The sequence below is a fragment of the Neovison vison genome, chromosome 3 (genome assembly GCF_020171115.1).
Source record: "Neovison vison isolate M4711 chromosome 3, ASM_NN_V1, whole genome shotgun sequence".
Taxonomy (NCBI): Eukaryota; Metazoa; Chordata; class Mammalia; order Carnivora; family Mustelidae; genus Neogale; species Neogale vison.
In genome coordinates, this window is record NC_058093.1 from 82,534,764 (window position 1) to 82,559,907 (window position 25,144).

The window sequence follows — 25,144 nt, forward strand, 5'->3', positions numbered from 1 at the left end:
TGAAGACCTTCAAAATCAATTGATGTCTGCAACAGGAACATGAATAACCATACACCTCAATGAGGAACATTACGTGCTGTCTCCCACGCAGGTGCCCAGGGTCAGAACTAATCGAACAGATGCACCCAGGGTTGGCTTTCAGGAATTTCAAATAATTAGGTTAGGCAGCTTCCAAAAACAAGCACGTCTTGCATGACAAGGTGCTTTTTGAATTCTGTTTTTGCTTTTTTGCTCTTTAAATCTACAGCTACCTACAAAGGTGGAAACATCAGGACATTTGAAAGCACAGGGGCCGTAGCATTCAGAGTTGAAGGTTAAGATATGAAGATGAAAAACAATGAAGCAGGCAATGCCCCTCAGCTCTGTCCAGATGGCGAGCCCCCCCAAGGCAAGCTCCAGCCTGCCCCTAATTTGAAAGGGCAAGGTAGAGCAATGTGTAAATTGCTTCATCTCCCTGCTGTTATTTTGACGCAGAACCTTCAGGGCCAAGGCCAGTCCCAGAGAAAAGGGCTTATCTCTGAGATGATTTTAGGCTTCAGGCTATCTATCTGGAGGAACAAATGTTGGTATCTGGGTGGAAAGGTGGAAAGTGGGTTAGACAGAAGTATGTTTAAGAAATTGCTGAGTAGCAAGAAGAGCTCGGTAACCAAAAAAGTAATGTGATTTTATGATGCTGTAGACAATTCTTTGGTGCCTGAGGATTTTCCACGTGTAAGGCTTCTCCCTGAAGAGACAGATGCCCCAAATGAATCAGCCAAAAACAGACAACTGGAGCATCAGAAATACATAGATTTTTGTCTCCTTCAAAGTAAAAAGGAGGTCTTGTACCTACGGCAGTATTTTAAAACCATTACAGAAATAGTGTGACCATAGCTTTTAAGCGTCTAGGTGGCAGAATAACTCTGCCAAAAAGGTGACAAAAGAAATAAAGAAATTTCCTTGGCAAGGAAGTATAGAGAGGTGTGAGAACTTGCTTGACATCATAGCAAATCAGAGTCAGAGCTCGAGCTACAATTCAGTGGTTCCAATTAGCAGGCCTCTGCTTATAGTCAAGGCACTTTGAGTCCTAGGCTGCAAATATCATTTAATGTTTTCAATTATTCTGAAAGGCTGGGGAGGAAATAAAGAAATAGCACTTACCTTTGACAATTTGCTTTGCACACGCATTGTAAACCTGCTCTTGGGTCGTGCTGGGAGGTAGCACTCTATCGAAGACATATGGCTTCCCTTGCTAAAAAAGATGAAAGGAAAGGGCAGAGAAAACACATTAGAAGTTTAGGAATAAAAAGCACTAATAGTAGTTAGACCACAGGCACTAAATCACAAACCCTATCCTTGAAGGCATTTCTGAACTAAGGCTAGGGAATTATTACATTGCAAATCCACACGGACAATGGGCATATGTGTTCTGCATATTGAGAATATGAGAAAGAAAAAAAGGGTTTGTTTTGTTCCTTTTTTTACTTAAAACACATTCTGATGAAAAGTGGGCTGAGGCTTCATTCATTCATTCATTTTGTGAGAGCTTCTTCTGAACCAGGGACTAGACTAGAGGCTAACCCAATCAGAAAACGGCGCAGCCTATAAAGCATTCAATCAAGTGTGGCAGAAAGCTAATAAACAAGAAGGCAAACACCCGGGGAAATACAAAATGCCTACGTACAAAATAATGGGACAGAGGGGATGACAGAGAGAGCAAAGCAGGCCTCTCTGAGGAAATGCCAGTTCGGTGGATCTTTAAAGGATCGCAGAAAGAGAGAGGCAAGTGAAGAGCCATGGGAGAACAGAGCAGACTGAGCAGAGGTGGGAGCAGGCAGGAAGGGGTCTGGAGTGTTCAAGGAACCAGAGGGTGGCACAAAAAGAGGTGAGAAAGGAAATCAGGAGCCACTTAATATAGGGCACTGTTAGCCAAGAAAATGTGCTTGGATTTTATTCAATGGGAAGACAACATGATCAAATTTAAGAAGCTGCTCTTAATCGGAAGATATTGCTTTGTATCCCAAAGAATTCCAGTGTTTGCTTTATATGTATAAGTGATGCCTTAACTCAGTGGAGGCCACCAAGTCACAGAGGGCCCTTCTGCACAATAAATCAAGTGACTTCCCAGGTGTAAGATCTTGGGGTTTGGTCTGATACTGGGCTATGTGCCGTTCAAGGCAGTAATGGTCAGAAGGGAACGGAAGCAGCTCTGTCCCGGTCTATGTGAGCCCTCACCCCCAACCACTCAACGTTCACCAAGGAATTACTGGGTGTTTATATGCCAGGTACAGTTCTGAGGACCGTGGAAAGTGGTGGCTGAGACAGACACAGCCGCTTGCCGGGGAGAACCACCCTTCTCAGCAGTGCCTTCTTCCCAACACCACCAGAACAAGGGGTGGTTCTCCCCCCACCCCCTCCCACAGCCTGATCCACCCGCGCAGCCCTTTATCTTCATTTCTCCCAAGTGGTTAGAGGGGCTGGCCGGAGAAGGGCAGGAAAGAGGAGAGCCCAGAGTCTCCTTCACCCTGACTGACCCTGCACCTCCTACATGTGGCTTGGACACCAGGAAACTCTACCCAACGACAAGGCTTGTTACATCCTATAATCTTCACACAGAGGTACGCAGCCATCAGACTGGCTTGGCGTTTTCCTCATTCATGACCATGGTGCTGCACATAGGGAAGGTCCTATGCTTCAGGCGTTGTTTGAGCTTTTAGTCTTTGAAAATGGGATTGAGCCAGCCAGATAAATGAGCTACTTCCAGTTTGGTCTTAGAAGAAATGGAGAATTTTGAGGTACCATAAAAAAACTTCTTTATGTAGCCTCCATGCCCAACATGGGGCTTGAACTCACAACCCCAAGATCAAGATCTGAGCCAGAATCAAGAATTGGGTACTTAATTGATTGAGCCACCCAGGTGCCCCAAGATTTTATTTCTATAAAAAGCAGCAGAATCAGACATCTTGTTAAAATTATGGAAAGGGTTATTTTCCAATGTTTTGTTCCCAGCAAGTCTCATTCCATTAGTGAACCAAGTATTTGATTGAATAACCAAGAAAATGTTTCTTACCCCTATCCATTGACAACTATCAGCCCACTACATTCCTATTAGCCTTATCTATTCATAAAATTAGCTAAATGTCAGTAAACAGAATAAACATGTACAGAGTTTGCATAAGTATTTGTCGTCCATTGAACCTTCTTGAAAGAAACTGTAGCTTTGCTTAATTTCAAACAAACCCATTATTTCTCCAAACTTGATAAGAATCACCAAAATAAACCATTTTGTTTCCAGAACAATCATGATTTGGGTTTTGGAGAAAATGCACTTACTACAGCAGAAAAATGGCCTATTAATTTGTAGCAAATTGTACAAAAAACAGAAGACCCCTTCCCAACTTTGCCCTTCAATCTAAATTGTTAGATGGAGTACATTATATATTCACTTGAAGAGAGACCAAAAGCAAGAAATCTCTATTACTCATTTAAATAATATCATTTATCAAGTGACAACCACACTACAACAATTTTCCATAAACTGAAGTTAACTCCCAAACAGAAACTGCCTTCGAGAAAAGAGAAAATTTAGAAAATGATTTGTTTTGAGACTTCTCATCAGGACTGGAATATAAAGAAGTTAAAAACGTAAGTATTTTTGTCTTTTCATACACTAAGTTGGCTATATAGGCTTTTAAGTGGACCTTAGACTCCTGAAATTAAAATTGAGAATTAAAATTTAGTTACAGATTTTTTAAGAACTGATTTGTGGTCTAGTCATTCAAGCTATATATAAAACGGCCATTTAACAAAACAACAACAACGAATGACTCTTTGCTGCTTTGGTAATGGTACGAAAATCTCACAAACCCAAAAAAAGACTTCAGGAAACCCCCTCTCTCCTGGCCCCCAGAAGAGGGTCTCCCTGTTTCTGACCCCACTGTGGCTGACGGTTTCTGTGGACAAGCCTTGGGCACAGCGTGCTCAGGCTGTCACTAAAAGTGCAGCTACGGAATACATCTTTCTTTCTTCTTCTTCTTTTTTTTTTTTTTTTATTTGTCAGAGAGAGAGAGAGGGAACGAGAACGAGCACAGGCAGACAGAATGGCAGGCAGAGACAGAGGGAGAAGCAGGCTCCCCGCCGAGCAAGGAGCCCGATGTGGGGCTCGATCCCAAGACGCTGGGATCATGACCTGAGCCGAAGGCAGCTGCCCAACCAACTGAGCCACCCAGGCGTCCCGGAATACATCTTTCAATTAACGTTTTAATACAGGTGCTAAGTGCTAACAGTCGGAACTTAATGGTGAGGGCTCCAATTACCCCTGGAGACACTTTCCTTTCCAGGCACCTCCTCAGCACGTGGTTCTGCCATCTCTCTGGCTACTCTCTGCCAGAGTCCTTTGCTGGTGTCTCTTTCTGACTTCTAAACGACAACGCGTCCCAGACTCAGACACCTCAGCCTCCTCTCTGTCTACATTCTTGAACTTCATATAATTTAAATGAACATTTCAGGCTTCAAATCTCATCCATGCTCCAGATTCACATAGTCAATCACCCCCTGGACACTTCCACCTAGATTCCATTAGCCATCGAAAGCTTAACTGACAAAAAATGAATCATGTCTGAGTAAGAGACCAAAATCATCAAGTGCGTCCCATAGATTCCATATCCCAAATATATCCCAAATGGATCAAACCTCAGCCCATGCCACCATGGTATCTCATCTGGACAGCAGTGATAGTCCCCTCACTGATCTCCTTGATACCATTCTAGCTTCTAACAATCCAACTTCCACCTAGCAGCCAGAGTGAGCTTTCCAGAGCTATAAATCCGATGGTATCAAATCCTCCCTTAAAAACCTCCAATGGCTTCTGTTACACGAGACCCTCTTCACCCCCACCTCCTGCATTCTCTGCCACCTACTACAGTGTAGCCCACTGGACTTCTTTATCCCTTGGCTCATTCATCAGTGGATCCCCTGGCTCAGGGCCTTTGCTCTTCACTTCCTTCCCTTTCAAACTCTCTCACCGTGGGTTTTCACTGGCTCACCCGAAATCTTCGTTTGGTTGTCTCTTGATCACCCTGTAGATGTCCACTCCACTTCCTCCTCCTTTGAGGACTTCCGAGCTCCTCACATAAAGCAGCACCACCCCCTGGCATCACTCTCTATCACATTAGCCTGTTCAGTTTGCTTCATAGCAATTAGTGTGTGACCTATTCTCAACCAATCAAATGAGCCACTACAATGAAAGCATTTAAGTAGCTACCACGGAAGCCATATACATCCCAAGAGCTCACTGCATGTAAGAAAACCTGCCGCAATTTATGAAAGGAATCTGAATGGAACACACACCCTTCATGTACATTACAACTAGAAATGAAATAATCTAGCTTTGCCACAAAAGCCTCCACAGACAGCAGCTAATTGCAAAGGAGCAGTCTAACTAAATAACTTTACCAGAATCACGGGCAAAAAATAACAGCAGATGGTTCTTACATTTTTATAGTTAAAATTAAAAAAAAAAAAATCAAACCACTTCTTATCAAGTTGTTGAGAGCAAAGTGTCCATGAACCATATGGCCTGCCTCTTAATTCACTTGACCCCTTACCCAACAACCGTTCTCCAGCCTGGAAGGAATATTACTCTGGGAGATGGAGGAAAGCAAAAGACCCACTTCAGCGTTTAGAAGATGAGCACCAGGAGGGATGTTAAGGAAACTGAAATTACCCAAGAAGAGGTCATGAAGAAGTAATCTAATAATCATCTCTAAAACCAACCAAGGGTTGGGACCAAAGATTCCCAATGATTTGAATGATTTTTCTATTGTTACTAAAAAAGAAAGAAAGAAAAGAAAAGAAGGAAGGAAGGAAGGAAAGAAGGATGAGGGAGGGAGGGAGGGAGGGAGGAAGGAAAAGAAAGGGGGGGAACCCTTAAATTTCCAGAGCAAGATTTAAACTCACTCTGTGGAATTATCTTTAGACACTGAGGGGTATTGTGAAGAGGAACAGATTTCTGAGAATAATCATTAAGTCTCTGTGCCGGGTGACTGGCTTCATGTGACTTCCTTCCTGAAAATACAAGAGAAGACAAATTCTTTCAGCCTCTCCTGGCCACCTTCTCAGTGCTGTGTACCCACACCAGCCACTATCTGCACCATCACCAAACATGACGACCCAAACCCTTATCTGTTCTGTCTTGTTTTGTTTTTAAAGATTTTATTTATTTATTTAACAGACAGAGATCACAAGCAGGCAGAGAGGCAGGCAGAGAGAGAGGGGGAAGCAGGCTCCCTGCTGGGCAGAGAGCCCAATGTGGGGCTCGATCCCAGGATCCTGAGATCATGACCTGAGCCGAAGGCAGAGGCTTAACCCACTGAGCCACCCAGGCACCCCTATCTGTTCTGTTTTATCTCACTTCATTTTCACAGTACCTCCATGAGGTAGATGTTACTATTCCCATGCCACAAACCAGAAAACTGAGGCCCTTGGGGGAAATAATTTTAAGTCTCTGATTTCGAGTGTTCTTCCTTCACACCATACTGTTTTCCTAAGCAGCTTATGATTTACTGGAAAAGTCGGAGACACACAAACAGCAGATGCTTAGATGCTTATACTACGACAGCTTGAAGCGAAGGGATTCATAAGGTAACAAAGTTCTGAGACCCCCACTGTAGTAATCGAGAAAGTGCTGACCCTGAAGGTGGGGCTGACATGAACCCCTGAGGAAAGAGGGGCATAAGATCAGGGGGAAAGGGCGAGACTGGCAAGAAACATGGTGGGCATGCACCTGGCCAAGCATTCCTAGGAACAGAAGAAATTAAAAAACAGGCAAGAGCCTTCCGCCACAGGAGCCAGTGAGGAGCGGCAGCCGTGGCTCTGTGCTACCCTGTGGCTGTGGGTCTCAACAAGGCCACACCGTGACCAAGAATGTGAAAAGTCAAGGCCCGCCACCGGCACCTCACCAAGCACACAAAATTCATGCGATCCGAGAGGTGTGCGGCTTCATCCAATAGGAAAGGTGTTCCATGCGGCTGCTCAAGGTCTCCGAGGACAAGCGCACCCTCAAGTACGTCAAGAAAAGGCACACAATTGTGCCAAGAGGGAAAGAGAAGAGCTGGGCAACGTCCTGCAGCCATGAGGAAAGCAGCGGCTAAGAAGGACTGAACCCCCCTCCTCTCTAACTAATAAGCCTTCTGTGGAACTTGGGGCTTTTGTGCTGGTCTTGGAAAGGAGGTGAGACCTCTTCCGCCAACATCTTTCTTGGGGCACAGTGGTGAGGGGCGTGGGGGTGCCCACAGAGATGCAAGCCACCAAACAGCACTGGATATGGTTTTCAGTCATAATTAAATGGATCATACGTGCCAGGAAACGACAACGACAAAACAGAAAAAGGACAATCAAAGCCAAGGAAAAGGCAGGTGTGAGATTGCTATGAAAAGTTGTAAGTTGGGGCACCTGGGGGGCTCAGTGGGTTAAAGCCTCTGCCTTCGGCTCAGGTCATGATCCCAGGGGATCATGGGTCCTGGGATCGAGCCCCACTTCTGGTTCTCTGCTCAGCAGGGAGCCTGCTTCCTCCTCTCTCTCTGCCTGCTTCTTTGCCTACTTGTGATTTCTGTCTGTCAAATAAATAAATAAAATTTTAAAAATTAAAAAAAAAAAAAGAAAAGTTGTAAGTTATGGAGAAAAAAATCCAGAATTTTTCGGGCCTTCAACGTCAGCCCAACCCAACATGGTGTTTTACAAATAAAAGAACTTGACCTCAGGAGAGGTAGATGGCTTGCAGAAAGCCGCCCAGCCTGTTAGGTAGGTAGCAGATCTGTGCCCCAAATCCAGACCTCCAGGCTCCCTATCTAGTGTTCTAAAAGTTCTGGGTTTAGCATCAAGTTGCTCTCTCTGAACATCCAAGAAACAACAAGCAGGAGCCCCTGGAGCTTTGTTTTTCCTGCTTTCCTCCCAATCAGTTCTAAATTATTTCCAAATACACAGTTGATTAGGTCATTGAACAAAGAGTCACTGCTATGACTACTGGAGCAGCACAGCAGGGGAACGAGCATCATGGCCTCTCAGAGTTAATATGGACCCTACAGTCAGCCCCTCCAGCCTCCTCTCAACGCGCCACTCCCGCCTCCATGAGCTCTCACTGGCGACGATGAACGGCTCAACCCCAACTGGCTCCACGTGCTGGAACTTTGTGTCCTTATATGGATTTAAATCTGCCTCCCTGAAGCATTAGGCCTGGCACCATCCTCCAGGACGAGACAAACCGAGGCCCGAGACCTGCCTACAACAACATTACAGCTTTGTTTCATTTTGGGAGCTGTGTTCATTGTCTAAATCCCTTTTCTCTTATCTCAAAGAGAAAGAGAAAGACAGGTGTGCTACCGTCCTAAAAGTTGAGTGGATTTGTCCTAATTTGAAGGAACTTGAAGTTGAGTGGATTTGTCCTAACTTGAAGGAACCAAAGGTGTCCAAGGTTAAGACATCACTAAAACGTTGTATTAGTTTGCACAAGAAGAAATTAAATAAACTCACAGACTCTGAAGGGCTTTGGTAACAACAGGAAAGAATGTTTCCAAAACATTAATTAAAAAGCAGGAAGTCCTCAGGTTAATGTTGATACTCATCTTTTTATCAACACAAATATTGTGCCAAAACAAGTTTTGTTTTGTGTTATTTATTGAAATATAATTCACATACCATAAAATTCACCCCTTTAATAAAAGGGTACATTCTGTTGTTGCTGATTGGAGAACCATTACCGCTATCTAATTTCAAAACATATTCATCACCCCAAAAAGAAACTCTGTACTTCTTAGCAGTCAATCCCCAACCTCCCAAGAGGAAGGTCTGTAAGAGACATTTCTTATAAATAGAAGCATATAACATGTAGCTTTTGTATATATGCTACATACATATGTATATATACATATAAATACATATAAATATGTACATATAAATACATATAAATATGCCTATTTTAGACATTTCATATAAATAGAAGCATATAATATGTAGCTCTTGTGACTAACATTTTCTTTCACTTAGTATGTTTCTAAGGTTCATCCATATTGTAGATTTCACTTTCACGACTGAATAATCCTCCACTGCAGAGATTAACCACATTTTATGTATCAGGATGAACATTTGGGTTATTTCCACTTTTTGGCAATTATGAATGCTGCTATGAACATTCATCTACAAGTTTTCATGTGGACATATGTCTTCATTTCTCCTTTCATTTCATATACCCAGGAGTGGAATTTCTGGGTCATGTAGTAACTCTATAGAAGTTAACTTTTTTTTTTTTTTTAAAGATTTTATTTATTTATTCAGAGAGAGATCACAAGTAGGCAGAGAGGCAGGCAGAGAGAGAGAGGACGGGAAGCAGGCTCCCCACTGAGCAAAGAGCCCGATGCGGGACTCGATCCCAGGACCCTGAGATCATGACCCGAGCCGAAGGCAGCAGCTTAACCCACTGAGCCACCCAGGCGCCCCGAGAAGTTAACTTTTTTAAGAACTCACAAACTGTTTTCCAAAGCAGCTGCACCAGCTTGCATTCCCACCAGCAGTGTCTGAGGTTTTCTCCACATCCTTGTTACTATCTGTCCTCTTTATTATAACCATCCTAGCACACAGGACATGGCATTTTTTTTTTAAGATTTTATTTACTTATTTATTAGATAGAGATCACAAGTAGGCAGACAGGAAAGCACTGAGGGAGGTGGAGAGAGAGGAGGAAGCAAGCTCCCTGCTGAGCTGAGAGCTGATGTGGGGCTAAGGCAGAGGCTTTAACACACTGAGCCACCCAGGTGCCCCAGGACCTGGCATTTCTTTGTGATGTTGACTTAAGGAGAGGTTTGGCTTTGTTTGTTTGTTTTGGGAAAGAGAGAATGGGAGGGAAGGAAGGAAGAGGGAGAATTTTAAGCAAGCTCCCTGTCCAGTGCTAAACCTAAAGCGAGGTTGGATCTCACAAGCCTGTGATCCTGTGATCATGACCTGAGCTGAAATAAAGAATTGAGCACTTAACCGACTGAGCCACCCAGGCACCCCTCAGGAGCTTTAAAAATTGACACTTAACACCATAAAATTTATTTCAACATTTATTATGGGCGCAGAGTTGTTTCTAGGCATTGTAAGACACTGTTGTACTGTTGTCTTAACATTTACAAAGTGGTCCAGAATGAGAGAATCCTCTCATGGAAACTATAAATCATACAGACTCATGTGCTTTAAGAAAGAGAACAGTGCACTAGAAGGAAAAGGAATTTATGATAGGTCTCTGTGCTCCTCACTTCAGTAGCTCATACTGAGCATTGTCCAGGAAGACAGCATACCAATATATTGTGTAAATGAATTCACATAAACATGGGTATAACTCCCATTTCTCTGAGGCTCAGTTTCCTCATCTTGAAAACAGAGCTAATAGGGTCCACAATTCAGGACTGTGAAAACTAAGTATATTCAGGCTAAAAAGTGAATCCATGATAGTGTCTGATATTCTAGAAGATGCTTAAGTTATGGTCAGTGTTATTCTGTAATAAAAAGTTCAGACCAATTCATACCAGGCACTTATATTGCATCAAACTCAAGAGAGCAGTGACCCCTTAAAGGAAAGGATACTAACAAGTGACAATCACTCACAATGTACCAGCTCAGAGACCTGGCATCCTGATGCCCCTACCACATACTTCAGGCATCTTCAGGTCCTAGGTCTGCAACTCATAAGCTCAGCTCCATGAGGCCTTTATATTCTGAGGGTCATAGCAAAATTCACTGTTCTAAGATTACCCTCTGTACTCTAAAAATAAATAAAATTGTTGTGCAGCCATGAATCCCGTTTAGGAAAGGTGAGGAGATATGCCTTGTGCAGGTACTCCTTGACTCACTAGCTCTGCTATTACAGCTTTGGAGCCTTCCAGAACCTTTGTGATAACACCAACTATAAAGATGAAGCAGATTCCCTCTTAATCTTCACCATTTCCACGCAGCTGGTCTGACCTCCAGCACCTGCATGCATCTTTTTGCCTGAGGGCTTTTCTAGCTGGAGAGCTCTCTCTGTCACTTGATGCAGGCCAGGACAGACATCCCAGGCCCAACCCAGCAGCCTCACCCAATGACTGATCAGAGTGGGGATTAAATACTCAAGCTCTCTAGCCCAGAGGTGGAAGTGGAGGGGACTCTTTGAGGCATGCATTCCAAACTGGTTCCTTCCCGTTGGGCTGGAACCCTGCTGCCCACAGTGGTAACCTGCATGAGGACACATGCTAGGTTGGTTTCCTGTCCTTCTTGCCTTGTTCCTCCACTCTTCTCCAGTGTTTCTTGGATTCACCTCCCTTGCATTTGAATCCTTGTTTCGGGGCCTGCTTCTGGGGAAGACCGAAGGAAGACAAAATCCTAGACATTTTCCTCTTTCATTCAGTAGTCCCTAAGAGATTCTGGATTTGTCGAGTCACTGTCAAATATGGAGCCACTGCATTTGGTTGATATCCAGACAAGGGGGTGAATGGAAATTGAAATCCTCGTTAAAAATCCACAACTGATATAGGAAAAAAGAGTGCCTTTTTCTCTATAAAAGGGTGCTGGTCACTTGCCAAGTCCTGGGCCCATGGGGCCACATCTGCCCAGAGGCTTACCAGGTTTTGATTCACACAAAGGAGCACTACAAGTTCATGAAGGTCCTGGCCTAGCAGAGCCTCGTACTTAACGGTACCAGGTAGGTGCTCAGTAAAAGTCTGCTGCTGCTGAAAGCCCGCCAGAGGAGCACCAAGGAGGGGAGGGTGCCAAGACACCATGAAACCATGCAGGGGCATGGGAGGGGCAGGGAACAGTACTCGCTGTATTTCTCCAGTGTGTCAGAAATTCACTTGCTGCTGACCAATCTCATCTCCCACCTGCAAGATTTGAGCCATCGTGGAGGCACACGGTCTGTCTCTTTCTGTATCCCTTTACTCCTCTTTACCCGACCACCTACCTTCCCATTTTTCTGAGGGTGGGCTGCAAATTCCCAGAGCAGAAAAAAACTCCACTGGCAACGACCCATACCTGGCAGTGACCATCCGTTTTTTTCCCAACACTGTTACATCTTGTCCCACGTTCTTGGATCTGCCGACGTTTGGAGGTAGCTTCATAATGAAGATCTCCACATTCTCCTCCCTGCCCTGCTGCATGCCCCATCTCTGCTGGGATGATTCTGTGACTGGGGATAGAAGCACTAAGCCAGCACCAGCCCCAGACATTTCCCTCCCCTCCCCACACTGGCTCTGTGCCCCAAGGAAGGCAGCTGGTGCCAGTTCCGGCCAAAGCCAAGGCGGCTCCCAGGAGAGGCTGTAACAAACCCGACGGAGCAATGACCGGCTTCTACTGAGTTGCCAAGGTGATGCCAACCACGCCTCAAGAATGAACAAAGGCAACACATGAGAATGAATCTTGTAAACCTTCTTCCTGCAGGAAACCAGGCTAAAATTCTTTCTTTTCTGCCAAAAGTCCTGCTGCGTGGGCACACAAGCACTGTCAGGACTGCAGACAGCCATGAAAAAAACACTCTGGGAAAGCGAACTGCCCAAGTGATAATGAAGAAATTCAGAATTATTGCTGGCTAGCAGGCAAAATGAAGACAGAGGTGTTACCTCTGTTCAAGAAACTAACGGAATCTGCGTTGCAAAAATAATTATTTATATGTGATTTGCATCTCATGTTAAAATAAAATGACCTCTCCCCTCCCCCAGTCTTCTGCATTTAACTGCTCTATATCCTAGTTTGCCAAGATACAGGGATTAGTAAGATTGAGTCAGGGGAATTTGTCCTAGTCTGGCACTGGCACCTTGCCCCTCGCATACTTCGTGACCTTAAACAATTTGCCTATTTTTCTGGGCTTTCTCCTCTCTGTAAAGTGAAGTACCGGATCTTTCCGGCTCTAACGTGCTATGATAATGTTCTGAGATTTTCTCCTAAGAACAGCTCCAGTCTTGACCACATACAGCACAAGAGAAGGTAAACTTTAAACTGGCATGAGCCCAATGTTTTATATACTTAGGAGAAATGAGTAAAAATTGCTGCTATAGTTTTTTTTTCAGCAGCTCTGGTTTTCTGCCAAGTCAAGTCTGAAGAAAAAAAAAAAAAAATCAAACTTTCCTCACTAGAAAGAGGGTGTTAAGCCGTTCCACGGAAGGTAGAATGTAGGACTCATTTTGCCAGGTGGAAGAGCACTCAGAAAACTCTGAGCCCTCTTTCTGGGGCGCATGGTCCCGGGGGCAGCTCCCCAGCACAGCCCTGTGCGGTCCAGCACTACCGTGCTGCCAACCTCTGTCACTTAGGCTGAGACTCACAGTGGCGTCTCCAGCATGGAAGGCACACAGTGGCTCAGGCAAGGTGCCTTCCCTGTAGTTCAAACATGAAAGAGAAAACCTCTGCCCAGACTTTCACTTGGCTAGGTATGGTGCATTACAGAGACTTCTGAGAAATGGGCACTGCACGTGTTTACTACAAATACAACTAATATTCTATTAATTTTTTTCACTCTTCAGAAAAAGTTTATAGAATTCTAATCTCCCCATGTATTGGACCGCAGTTTTGCTCTGGTGGTCTGGACCCCTTGTCTCCATTTGTACCTCATGATTTGACAGGCTGGGTGGAAACTTAGCTTCCCTTCCTGGGAATGGAGAATCACTTCTCATGAGCATGTAGAAGGCAACAATTTGAGCTGAGAGTAGGATCCACAATTTCTGGTTCCCAGCCAAGCCTTCTACCCATAACACCATATTGCATCTTGTCATTGATCCTCCAAGAACATATTTTAGCTCTCAAACATAGATTTTCTAAGAATCCCGTGCATTTGGGTTTAAAACATGATGCAGTAGAAGCCACAGTGCAATGGTGTGCTTTTACATATTACAAAATATCTCTCATAAAACATAGGACAAAAAATGTTCCACAGAGTAGAATAATTACATGAGTGCAAACCAGCAAGGGTCATCAAATTCAGCATAGCAATGTCACCATCAGTGTCCAAAGTGCCACCCCCATTGGATGAGAGTGCACCAGCACCATGAAAATTAGCTGTTCTTTCATGGCCTTCACCAGCCAGTTAAATCTAGGACAGATGAGCTGGAACTGAAGACACACGGGCCCATGCATCCCAGTCCAGTGAGCCTCTGTTCTTATCCAGGAGAACCACATTTTGGTGCAGAGAGGCAGACACAGATCACCCAACTGACAAATGAAGTACTTGGGCCACCAAGAAACAAAAATAAATGTTTTTAAGATTTGTTTTTGCTGAATTCGACCACAATTGTGTAATGAGAAAATCTTACAAGAAGCTTTTTTAAGTGCAGCTGACATAGAAGCTTTATATCTTTTATTTATTTTTTTAAAAGATTTTATTTATTTATTTGACAGACAGAGATCACAAGTAGACAGAGAGGCAGACAGAGAAAGGAAGGGAAGCAGGCTCCCCGCTGAGCAGAGAGCCCGACGCGGGGCTCGATCCCAGGAACCTGGGATCACGACCCGAGCCGAAGGCAGAGGCTTTAACCCACTGAGCCACCCAGGCCCCCAGAAGCTTTATATCTTTTAAAAGATTTTATATTTTACTTGGAGGACTGGGCACCATATTTTTCAGTGCTTAAAGTACTCGAAGGGCTTGGAGGCCACAGACAAGGTTAAGAGTTGAAGAGCAAAATCCCCCAACACTTCTGCCTGCCCTGCCCCTCCTTCCCGAATTGAAGTTCCACCCTGTGAACCTTTACTGGCTGAGACAACGAAAGAAACTCTGGCTCCAGACGGCTAACAGTCATCAGAAATAACTCTCCTCTATTGCCAGGAGCAGCACTCTGCTTATCAGGTTCATTAGTTAATAGAACCCAGATAAACCAATTGTTCATTTCTGAGTAGACGGTGAAGTGTGTGTGTGCTGGGGAGAGGGAGAGGCGTTTCCCTGGCCAAGCAGGGAAAATCAGGGTGGCAGGGAGACAGCAGCAAAGCCAAATGTCACCTCCTTTACAGCTAGCCTAGGATGGACCAGGAAAAAAATTGTTTAAACCGATTACTCCAAACAGCTGTTGCTCAACTCTCCAGGGTAATAACTGTTTAATGGGCACCCACACACGTTAGCTGAAGGGCTGCTTACTGTAGCTTCTCCCTTGAGAAGGGAACCCTGTGTTTATCAGTTCTCACCCTGTTTCCTTTCAATAGCTCCCTCTTCATAAACGTGTTTTAGGAAAAGGAAGGAGCCTGTGTTTTCTTCTCCTGTGAATTTTTTTCCTGTGCCCTCCTTCAGACTATTGCCTCTCTCTAGACCTATCTGGAAGTCGGCCTTGTCCCTACTTCCTCACTTCTTCACTCCTCCGCCTCACATTCTGCCATCCAATTTTCCCCTCATTCAGCTGCTTTCTTAAAGGGCTCCGCAGCCTCTTGATCATCCAGTCTAAGACCTCTGACAGCCCGTGATATCCTTAAAACAGAACCACACCAGTCTCACCTGCTGAAACTCTGACTGACTACTGTCTCCTCAGGAGGCACACTCTACTCAGCCTCTTCCCTCTCGACTCCTCCTCCTCCTGTCCTCCTGACCTTGGTTCTCCTTGCAGCCAACTCCAAATAAAGGACAGACCTACTCTCCTATGAAGCCTCTTTTCTCCTTTGCAGCCTCCTCTTCTGTGCTCACCCCCATGGGAGAGCTCAGACACTCCTGTGGTTTCAGCCGTAAGCTGTGTGCAAAAGAGGCAAAGTCCATCTCTAACCCTGAGCCCCAAAACTCTGTTACCACATCTGATTAAAACCTCCCACTGGAGGTCCCACAAACAACATATGCTGAAGAGGGAGCTCCCTGCCTTCTTCCTCCTCTTCCTCCTCTTCCTCTCCCAACCCACCCACCTCTGTCGACCACTGTCCCCACTCATCTAGGCTGAAGGGCTCAAGCTACATTGCCCACAGCTCTCCCTGACCACCATCACCCAGTCGCTGCCAGAGTCGTGGTTCATTTGTTTGGTCTCTCTCTTGCCTGGCATCTCAACTACCCTGATTACTTTTTACCTAGACTTCCGCAAGAGCCTTGTAGGGGTCTGCTTATCCCTCCTACCTCTATTCTACATGCTCTGCCAAATCCATCTGCTTTGACCCAGTTCCTAAAGATGGCGCTCAACCATTTGCTAATGAGCCCTACTATACATACACCCTCTAAGCAGTGCCTTCCACAGTGTGGGACCTAACAACCTGCCTCCTTCCCTACCCAACACTCCAGCAATGTGCTTGCAGTGACCTGCCTGCAGCCACCTCTCTGCTCTAACTGTTCCCTCTAAGGGAATGGCATACTGATACCTTCGCCTGGTTATCTGTCGAAACACTACCTGCTCTTTAAGACTGGTGCCAAATGTTATCTCTTCCAAGATAAAGGCTTTTCTTGAGCCTCTCAAATAGATGTCATTTCTCTCTCTTTCTCTCCCTCTCAGAACTTCTGCAGCACTTTGATACTCTTCCAGGAAGACTCTGACACCAACTACTCTGTATTACAGTCATCTGGAAGCAGCATGTTATGGAAAGAAAGTAGGATCCAGGGTCAGAGATTGGGGCATGAGAGATATAATCCATTCTATGACTCTCCAACCAGACCCTATGCTTTTCCTCGGTCATCACATATATCTCTCACAACTCCTCTCTAATGTACTACCACTCTTTGCATCTTACAAGTGACAAGGTCGGGTTAAGAGAGGTCCCTGATGTGCAAAGGGTCATGAAGCCCATATTACATTTGCTTCATGTGGGGAAAGTGAGAGCCAACTGATACAAGGCATATAAGGAGTGCATGTCTGGCTCAGCAGGTAGAGCATGCCACTCTTGATCTCAGGGTTATGAGTTTGAGCCCCTGCTGGGCAGAGTATACTTTAAAAAATAAAATAAAGTCTATAAAATGCAATTCTTTTAAAAGGCATACAAAAATCACTTTACAAATTACAACGTACGGTACGTGGGTTTGTTATTAACATTATAACTTATCTTACCCTTTTAGTTCTTTAGTTTTTAGTTAGTGTTTTTTAGTTATTCCGTTATTTATTTATTTAGGACATGTTTTCTATCTTACCCATATGTGGATTCCCCACAGCATTTATGACAATTATTAAAGGTGCTTAAAAAAATAAAAGTGCTGAAACAGTTGTTTGTTTAAACTGGATTCCTGGGGGCGCCTGGGTGGCTCAGTCAGTTAAGTCTCTGCCTTCAGCTCAGGTCATGATCCCAGAGTCCTGGGATCAAGCCCTCTATCTGGCTCCCTGCTCAGTGGGGATCCTGCTACTCCCTCTCCCTCTGCCTGCCATGCTCCCTGCTTCTGCCTGTGCTCTCTATAAAATAAATAAATAAAATCTTTAAAAAACAAACAAACAGGGGCACCTGGGTGGCTCAGTGGGTTAAGCCTCTGCCTTCGGCGGCTCAGGTCATGGTCTCAGCACCCCCGCATCAGGCTCTCTGCTCAGCAGGGAACCTGCTTCCTCCTCTCTCTCTGTCTGCCTCTCTGCTTACTTGTAATCTCTGTCAAATAAGTAAACAAAATCTTAAAAAAAAAAAACAACAAAACACACACACACACAAAAAACCGCTTTAAGAAAATTTTAAAAAATTAAAAAACAAACAAATAAATTGGATTCCTGATGCCATGACTTGAATTACGAGTATTTTGAAAACTTCTACTGCAAAACTAAAGTTTCTATTTATCGAGGAGGTAGATGCCTATGCCAGGCATAGACCACTTCTAATCCCCACAGCAGTGCAGGAAGGCTGCCATTGTCTCTGGTTCATAGATGGGCAAGTCAGAGCACAGGATAGCAAGTAACAGTCATGCAGCTAACAAGCAGCAAGGCAGGAGGGTCTGATCTCAAAGCTCATGACTTTCTGCCATCCCATCCTCCTGACTACAGAGGTCCAACTTGCCCAAATGCCCTCGCAATCTAGCACAGTGTCTTCATCAGAGGTGATTCCTGTCCCTTACGAGCACAGAAACATCACTTTCTTTCTACACACGTGAGCACCTAGAGCTCCCTCTTGGATTCCATTCAATCTCACCACAGCCTCTAGAACGTGGGTATAATCAGCACTCTCCCCCACACAGCTGGACACATTTCATAGAGCCTCAAGATTTTTGTTTTAATTTGTTAGTTAACACACAGGGTTACATTAGTTTTAGGTGTGCAATGTAGCGATTCAACAATTCTGTGCGGTACTCAGAGCTCATCGTGATGCCTGCACTCTTCATATTCGCACAGATTTAGAGCTTCCCTTCTCACGGCCTTACTCTGTGAATATCGATGGAACCCTTCATGTGCCAGGCCTTGCTGCAGACACCAGGAACACGGCAATGACGAGACACGGGTGCCTATTTCTGTGGAGCTTTCATTCTAACGGAGTGGGAGGAGACAGGCAGTGAGCAACTGAATCCTAACAAAGGGAATTTCTGCTAGTGTTGTGATGTGATGGAAATGAAGAGGGTACATCACAGGAAGGAGGGTTCTGAACCTTTAACATCGGAGTGCAGGCTTGGAGTTCCGCCAGCCACAGGAAGAGCGAGGGGCAGACTGTTCCAGGAGAGGTGACCTAAAAAGGGCTGCCTTGAGCTAGGAAGCACGCAGTGTGTGGGCAAGTGGGCTGGTGTATGAGAGACAGCAGGAGCAAGGTGTGTGAGGTGATGGAGGAAGAGCCAGGTGGACGGGCCTCGTGCTAGGAAGCCCTGTGGTAAATCCTGTAATACACTTCTAAGCAAAGGAATGGCTCGATCTGGCTTCCGTTTCTAAAGTATTACCCTAGCTGCTCTGTGAGGACTAGGTGTTTGGAGACGAAATGGGAAGACAAACAGGGAGGCCGCTTAGGAGGTCATTTAGAAGTCCGTAAAGGCAAGGGGCAGCCTGGACTAAGGAATGGGCAATGCAGACGGCAAGAAGAGGATGGATCTGAGGTAGAGGTGGGAGGTGGGCCCATGCCACAGGTAGAGATGACAAAGAAGCACACAGTGAAACCCCGCCAACGTCCGTGAGTCTGACATGCTGATCTCCATGCCAGAGTCACGTGCCATATATTGCTTACAGACGTCAGCCCAACAAGGCTGACCAAGCCAGCAAGACCTATTTATTTTTATTCTCAGAACACTCTTCAGAGATTGCCTCTCCTGCTCTGACCTCCAAGGTAAGGTCTGCCAACTGTGGAGTCATCTGAGTAGCCCAGAAATCAAGGCAAAGAGAGAGCGAAGCTATCAAGTAGCTCATGCTTTCTTTCATCCCCACAACTATCCTGTGGAAATGGTGCCAAAACCCACAGATGACAGGGACAGCAGACTCCCCAGCATCACTCATTTGGTAGGTGACAGATCCACAACAAAGCCCAGATCTGTCTGACCTCGATGTCCATGCTCCTTCAACCACACCACATATGAAGTCAAAAGAGACTTGACTGCACAGATCAAGAAATTCACGGTGGCTGGAGTGACCAGGAGTTGGTAACACCCACTCCTGAAACTACTCAGGGTTCTGCTCCATAACTACAGTTTCTCCCACTTTTTTCAAAATTTTCCAGGCAAAAATACTTTCATTTCTTTACCATATAATTGTTGGTGGTCCCTTGTGTCAGGCAACCTGCTAGATCCCAGAAAGCCAGGAAGTTCGAGAAGGACACATTCCCTAAGCACTGAGAGTCCAGAGTCTGATAGTGGAGGTCACGAAGCATCAAGGAAAGGTGGCTTTTCACTCCTGGGTCCTTTAAAGCTCTATAAAGGCTAGGGTTAAACGGACACCAGAAAGTTGGCTAATTTTTTCAGGGACTTCATTGTTTTTATGCCACACTGGCCTCATTATGTAGATAAGTTCATAGATTCATTTTATTTTATTATTCTGTAAGAGTACTACTAAAAAATGTGTCAACCTAAAAAATGCAGTCTCAGGCAAAGCAGCCTTCAGAATGTTAACAGTGCTAATCATTAGTACCTTACTAGACAGTTATGACCAATTTTCAGTGTAATGTGGGGAATGCTAGCAAAAGAGAACACTATTGGCTACTGGAACCAGGTAGAGTGGGAAGTGCACTGCAAAAATTACCTCACAGAATCTTCAGACAACCCCATGGAGTAGACAATATTAGGACACCCATTTTACTAAAGGGGGTTAAATGACTTGCAAAAGGTTACCTGATGAATAAGTATGGAAGAAAACAAGGGCCCAAATTCATTCTTTCTTTCTTTCTTTTTTTTAAGATTTACTTATTTATTTGAGAGAGAGAGAGCCAGGGGAGAAGCAGAGGGAGAAGGAGAGAAAGAATCCCAAGGAGACTCCCCACTGAGTGCAAAGCTATAAGCGGGACTCGATTCTACAACCCAGAGATTCCAACCTAAGCCAAAATCAAGTCAGATGCTCAACCAACTAAGCCACCCAGGCACCCCAACAAGGACCCAAGTTCTTTTTTTTTTTTTTTTTAAGATTTTATTTATTTATTTGACAGAGATCACAAGCAGGCAGAGAGGAAGGCAGAGAGAGAGGAGGAAGCAGGTTCCCTGCTGAGCAAAGAGCCTGATGCGGGGCTCAATCCCAGGACTCTGGGATCATGACCTGAGCTGAAGACAGAGGCTTTAACCCACTGAGCCACCCAGGCGCCCGGAGGACCCAAATTCTTAATGCCTGTTCTGTTCTGTTAAGGCCAGTTTGGTTCTTTGAGATGACTGAGAGGTTAGAAATAAGAAACTGGTTTGATAGACCTAGCTTTGTTTTGTCTGGAGGAAAAGAATCTTGGAGGGTGATTAATTAAAGCATATTCACAATATTTTTAAAATAAATTGAGACAGCTGCTCTCCCTCTCCCCTGAGAAAAGAAGAAAAGGCTTCCTCCCTCAGCCTGGCAGATGAAGATAAAAAATGAAATAAGGACTGTCCAGACAGGGGGAAATCTTGCTGGACCCTGGGGAATTCTGGTGTCTTCTACAATTGTTTACCAAACCCCATGTGCCTCCTCTTAACCCTACTCTTTCTTCAAGGTCCATTTCAAGTCCCACCCACAGTCCCACAAAACGAGACTGAGACAAAGTAAAAGTTATTTAAAGCTTTATTTTATGCCAAGTATTAGAAGTCAGACTGATTGGCCAGGGGAACAAGACTGAAACAAATTTAAAGTTATTCAAAGCTCTATTCTATGCTAAGCATTAGAAGTCAGACTGACCGGCCAGGGCCGTATCCAGAGAGAGCGACCACTCCTAGCTTACAGGCTCAAGAATCGACTGACTGACCGGTCAGGGCCATCTCCGAAGAGAAAAGTCCCCCCCACCCAATACCCCCCGTTGTTTTCTGTCTTTGAGTATATATGTATGTCTTTTCCCCAGTTGAGTGGCAACTCTCTGGAAGGAAGGTGCCAGGACTTACTAGCCCCTCTGTCTCCAAAGCATTTCTTTGAAAAATGAATATGCATAGTGATTCCACAAGTAATCATCTGAGCTGCTTTGAAAAGTCTAATTTTCAGCCTGGTAAACACTAGAATGCTCTTCCAGATCAATTCTGTATCTATGACGGTGGGCAATGCTGAAATAAAAGAAAAGCCAGGCTAGCCAAAACTTTTTAATGTAAATATTAACAACAGTAACTAAGTAGGTTGGAAAGATTTGAGACAGAGACAAGCCAAAGACTTCTGTGGAAAGACCATGATGTTGATGTGCAGATGAACCTAATGAGAGGAAATTACCTTTACCTTAAGAGAGACTGCTGAGTGGCTCCAGACACATATACAGCCCACGTCTCTAACCATTCAACTACCTTAGAACCACACAGAAGGATGTGAGGGATAGTGCTCTCCATACCTGCCTTTCGGGCCAGCTGAGCCACAAAAGCCAGCTCCACATCGGTCAACTTCTGACCTTCCTCTCCCTGACCTTCCACTGGTGCCCAAAGATCAGGAGATGAGGTCAGGAAGCTCTGGACTAAGGCCACACACACACAGGTACACTTTTCTCCCTAGAATAGATGTGTTCCACTGGTCTCTGTGTTCTCAAAGACTCCATGATGGAACTTAGCCAGGGACACAAACACATGGGCACAGTGATCAGACAAGAAGACACCTCAGCTGCCTAGGTTAATGGGCAAAATCTGGGGTCCAGTTGTCATATAGTGAGCTGGGCCCTTACCATGTCCACAGTTCCTCACAGGGGCACGTGAGTACCTCCTGTGTCTGAAGCCCAAGACCTTCACAACTGACAGCTAGTGACTCTAGGGAAGCAGCAGCAGACTGTCCCTCACAGGCCATCGATTTGAGAAGGTAGCCTCCACCAGTGGAGGAGCCATCCCACTTCCCCCTGAACGCTGATAAGCCCCTCTTCAGAGAACAACTTTCCCTACTGTGCTTCCTTAATTAAAGGAGCCTCACTAGACAGCTCCTGAGGGCCTCAAACAGGTGGCTTTCCTCTAATTCCCATTCCATGGGTCTGAAAGCTGCTGCCACTTCATTGTCCTTCTCTGTTTCTGGCAGTATCACACCGAGCCACCCCTCCCTGCGGTAAGACAGGTCTGTTATGAGCAACCCCTCCCCGGGATTTCCAGAAGATCAATGAGTCAGTGTTTTCTTTGATCTCCTTGGTCTCCACCTTCACAGCCATTTGCTTCCCTCTAGGCACTAGGACTTGCTTTCCTCCCTCCTTTTCTGCTGAATTATTTAAACATCAAGAACTAGATAAAATTTACTTGCAGACTCAACTGGCGGGAGAAGAGGTGACATCCTGCTGTCTCCTCTGTCCTTGTTCCTTCCTCTTTGTTCTCGCGCTCCTGCATCCGAGGACAGCCCTGACCTTGGCTCCATCTATCCCCTCTCACACATGCCTTTGCCAATTCCTCCTCCGTCAGCTAAAAACATATGCACATTTTTACTATTCCAAAAAACCAAAAACCTCCATTCCCCCCCCCCCAGTTTCTACTTCAGCCATGCACCAGGCTTCTTGCTTCCTTCCCCTAACTCATTCCCTCTGCTGAACTGGTGGCAGCACAGACCCTCCTCCCTCCTCACCCCTCCCCCCAAGTTCCATCAGCAATGCCAACAGTCTCCCCCCTCCCCCGCCACCCTGTCACTATTATACTGTCCCTCGCCACCCCCCTTCTGTGAGGCTCTGTCCTGCCACTCTGCCTTCTCCTGGCTCCTTCTGAGGTCTCTCATTCTCTTCTTTCTGCACCCTGGCCTTCCCTAGGGAGAAGATTTGTTCTCCCTCTCTCAACCACTGGGTCCCAATGCAGATTTCTGCACCACCAACACAATTTTTGCCATGGCCCTGGACCATCCACAAACTCTTGCTTTAGCATTTTTCCTTAAGTCAATTCATTTTTCCTTAGATATATTTTCAATGAAAATTATTTATTACTATGATCAGTGAAAAGTTAGCATCACATGCTCTAAGAGAAGGCACTAAAAATAAATACAAAAAACAAAGCAATATGAATGAATTCTAGCTAGATACCATTGCCTGCCAAGGGCTCCAAACCTAAGAACCATTCCTTCCTTTTGTTAAAAGGGAAATTCCAAAGTATCAGAGATTAAAGACTAGCACCAAATGGACATTTCTTCAGAAGGACTGAAAAGGGACTAAAAAGAAAATAACTTGTCACTATGTAATTCAACCTTACCCAAAGCCATGTTTGTGTGTCTCCTAAAATTATCAACAACCAACAGAATTTTCCAACTAAATACTAGGATTGCTCTTACTCCTCCCTGGTTCTATGCAGGTGACTCATATTCTTCAATGGTTGGCCGTGTTTCTTAGCTTCATTCTAACCTGTCCGTAGGAAATGAGATCACAGACATTAAACTGAAACCAGGTAAACAACAACAACAAAACAAAAACAAAAACAAAACACCTGAGGTGTCAGAATTAGTATAGAACAGCAGCAGTTCACATCAGCTGGAGCCCAGATCTACCCTGGATAGGGCCGCCCATCGGAGCACGAGCCTGGAATGTGTCCAGAGACTGCCCATCATTGACATCTAATCAATCAGTGATAGACAATATGACAACCAACGTCTGAAATGTTTACATGCCAAATGCCACACTAGACACCTCCAATAGATGCCGTATGATCTTCACAACACCCTCAGGAGGTTGAGGCCATTATGATTTCCAACGTGAGGAAACCAGTGTTTAGAGACGTAAAGGAACAGGCCAATGATTTCCAGTAGGTAGCAGATCCAGAATCTGCCCTAAGTGTATCTGAGTGCAGAGCCTGTGCTCTTTTTTTTTTTTTTTAAGATTTTATTTATTTATTTGACAGAGAGAAATCACAAGTAGTCAGAGAGGCAGGCAGAGAGAGAGAGAGAGAAGCAGGCTCCCTGCTGAGCAGAGAGCCCAATGCGGGACTTGATCCCAGGATCCTGAGATCATGACCTGAGCCGAAGGCAGAGGCTTAACCCACTGAGCCACCCAGGCGCCCCCAGAGCCTGTGCTCTTAACTCTCCTGCGCCCCCAGTGCTGAGAACAAAAAGCAATTTTAAGCCTCACAGACCTCAAAATAATAGCCTGCTGCTCTTAAGCACAATTAAGACAATGGGTTGACACAACAGGAAAACTGTTCAATATGTAATTAAACATAATTACTAGTGTCCTCTAATTGTTTGGGAAAATAAGTTTCTCCCCCTTGACAAGCTATAATTTTGGGGTGTGCTGAGAGAATGTTCAAGTCTTTGCTTCAATCGGTGTATCTCTGGCACATGCATAGATTATTGGTCAGATTTCATGGTGGGTACTAGAGTTGTTTAAGGATATCTTCAATATGTAACTTAGAGTCAAATTAAGTCAAATAAGCTTACCCATCCTGCTTAATCCTTCATTTGGAGAAATGGGGGCCCAAAAAATGAAATTCCCAACAACATGCAAGTTTCTGCCTTTTACTCAAGGGCTCAGTGAACCTCACTAATTAGACAGGTTAAAGTCAGACTGCCAGAAGCTAAAAACCTGGCTTCAGGGGTGCCTGGGTGGCTCAGTGGTTTAAAGCCTCTGCCTCCGGCTCAAGTCATGATCCCGGGGTCCTGGGATCAAACCCCGCCATCAGGCTCTCAGCTCAACGGGGAGTCTGCTTCGTCCCTTCTCTCTGCCTGCTTCTCTGCCTACTTGTGATCTCCGTCTGTCAAATAAATAAAATCTAAAAACAAAAACTTGGCTGTACCACTTAGCAGCTGTGTGACCT

At 45.0% G+C, this 25,144-nt stretch overlaps 1 protein-coding gene across 1 annotated transcript in view; it reads right to left on the minus strand.

Annotated features, from left to right (window-relative positions):
- KIF5C (kinesin family member 5C) overlaps positions 1 to 25,144 on the minus strand; it is a 156,533-nt gene that overhangs the window by 102,957 nt on the left and 28,432 nt on the right. Inside the window, exon 2 of the mRNA XM_044242511.1 lies at positions 1,141 to 1,231. Within this exon, the coding sequence (XP_044098446.1) occupies positions 1,141 to 1,231 (91 nt within the window). The remainder of the gene's footprint in view (positions 1 to 1,140; positions 1,232 to 25,144) is intronic.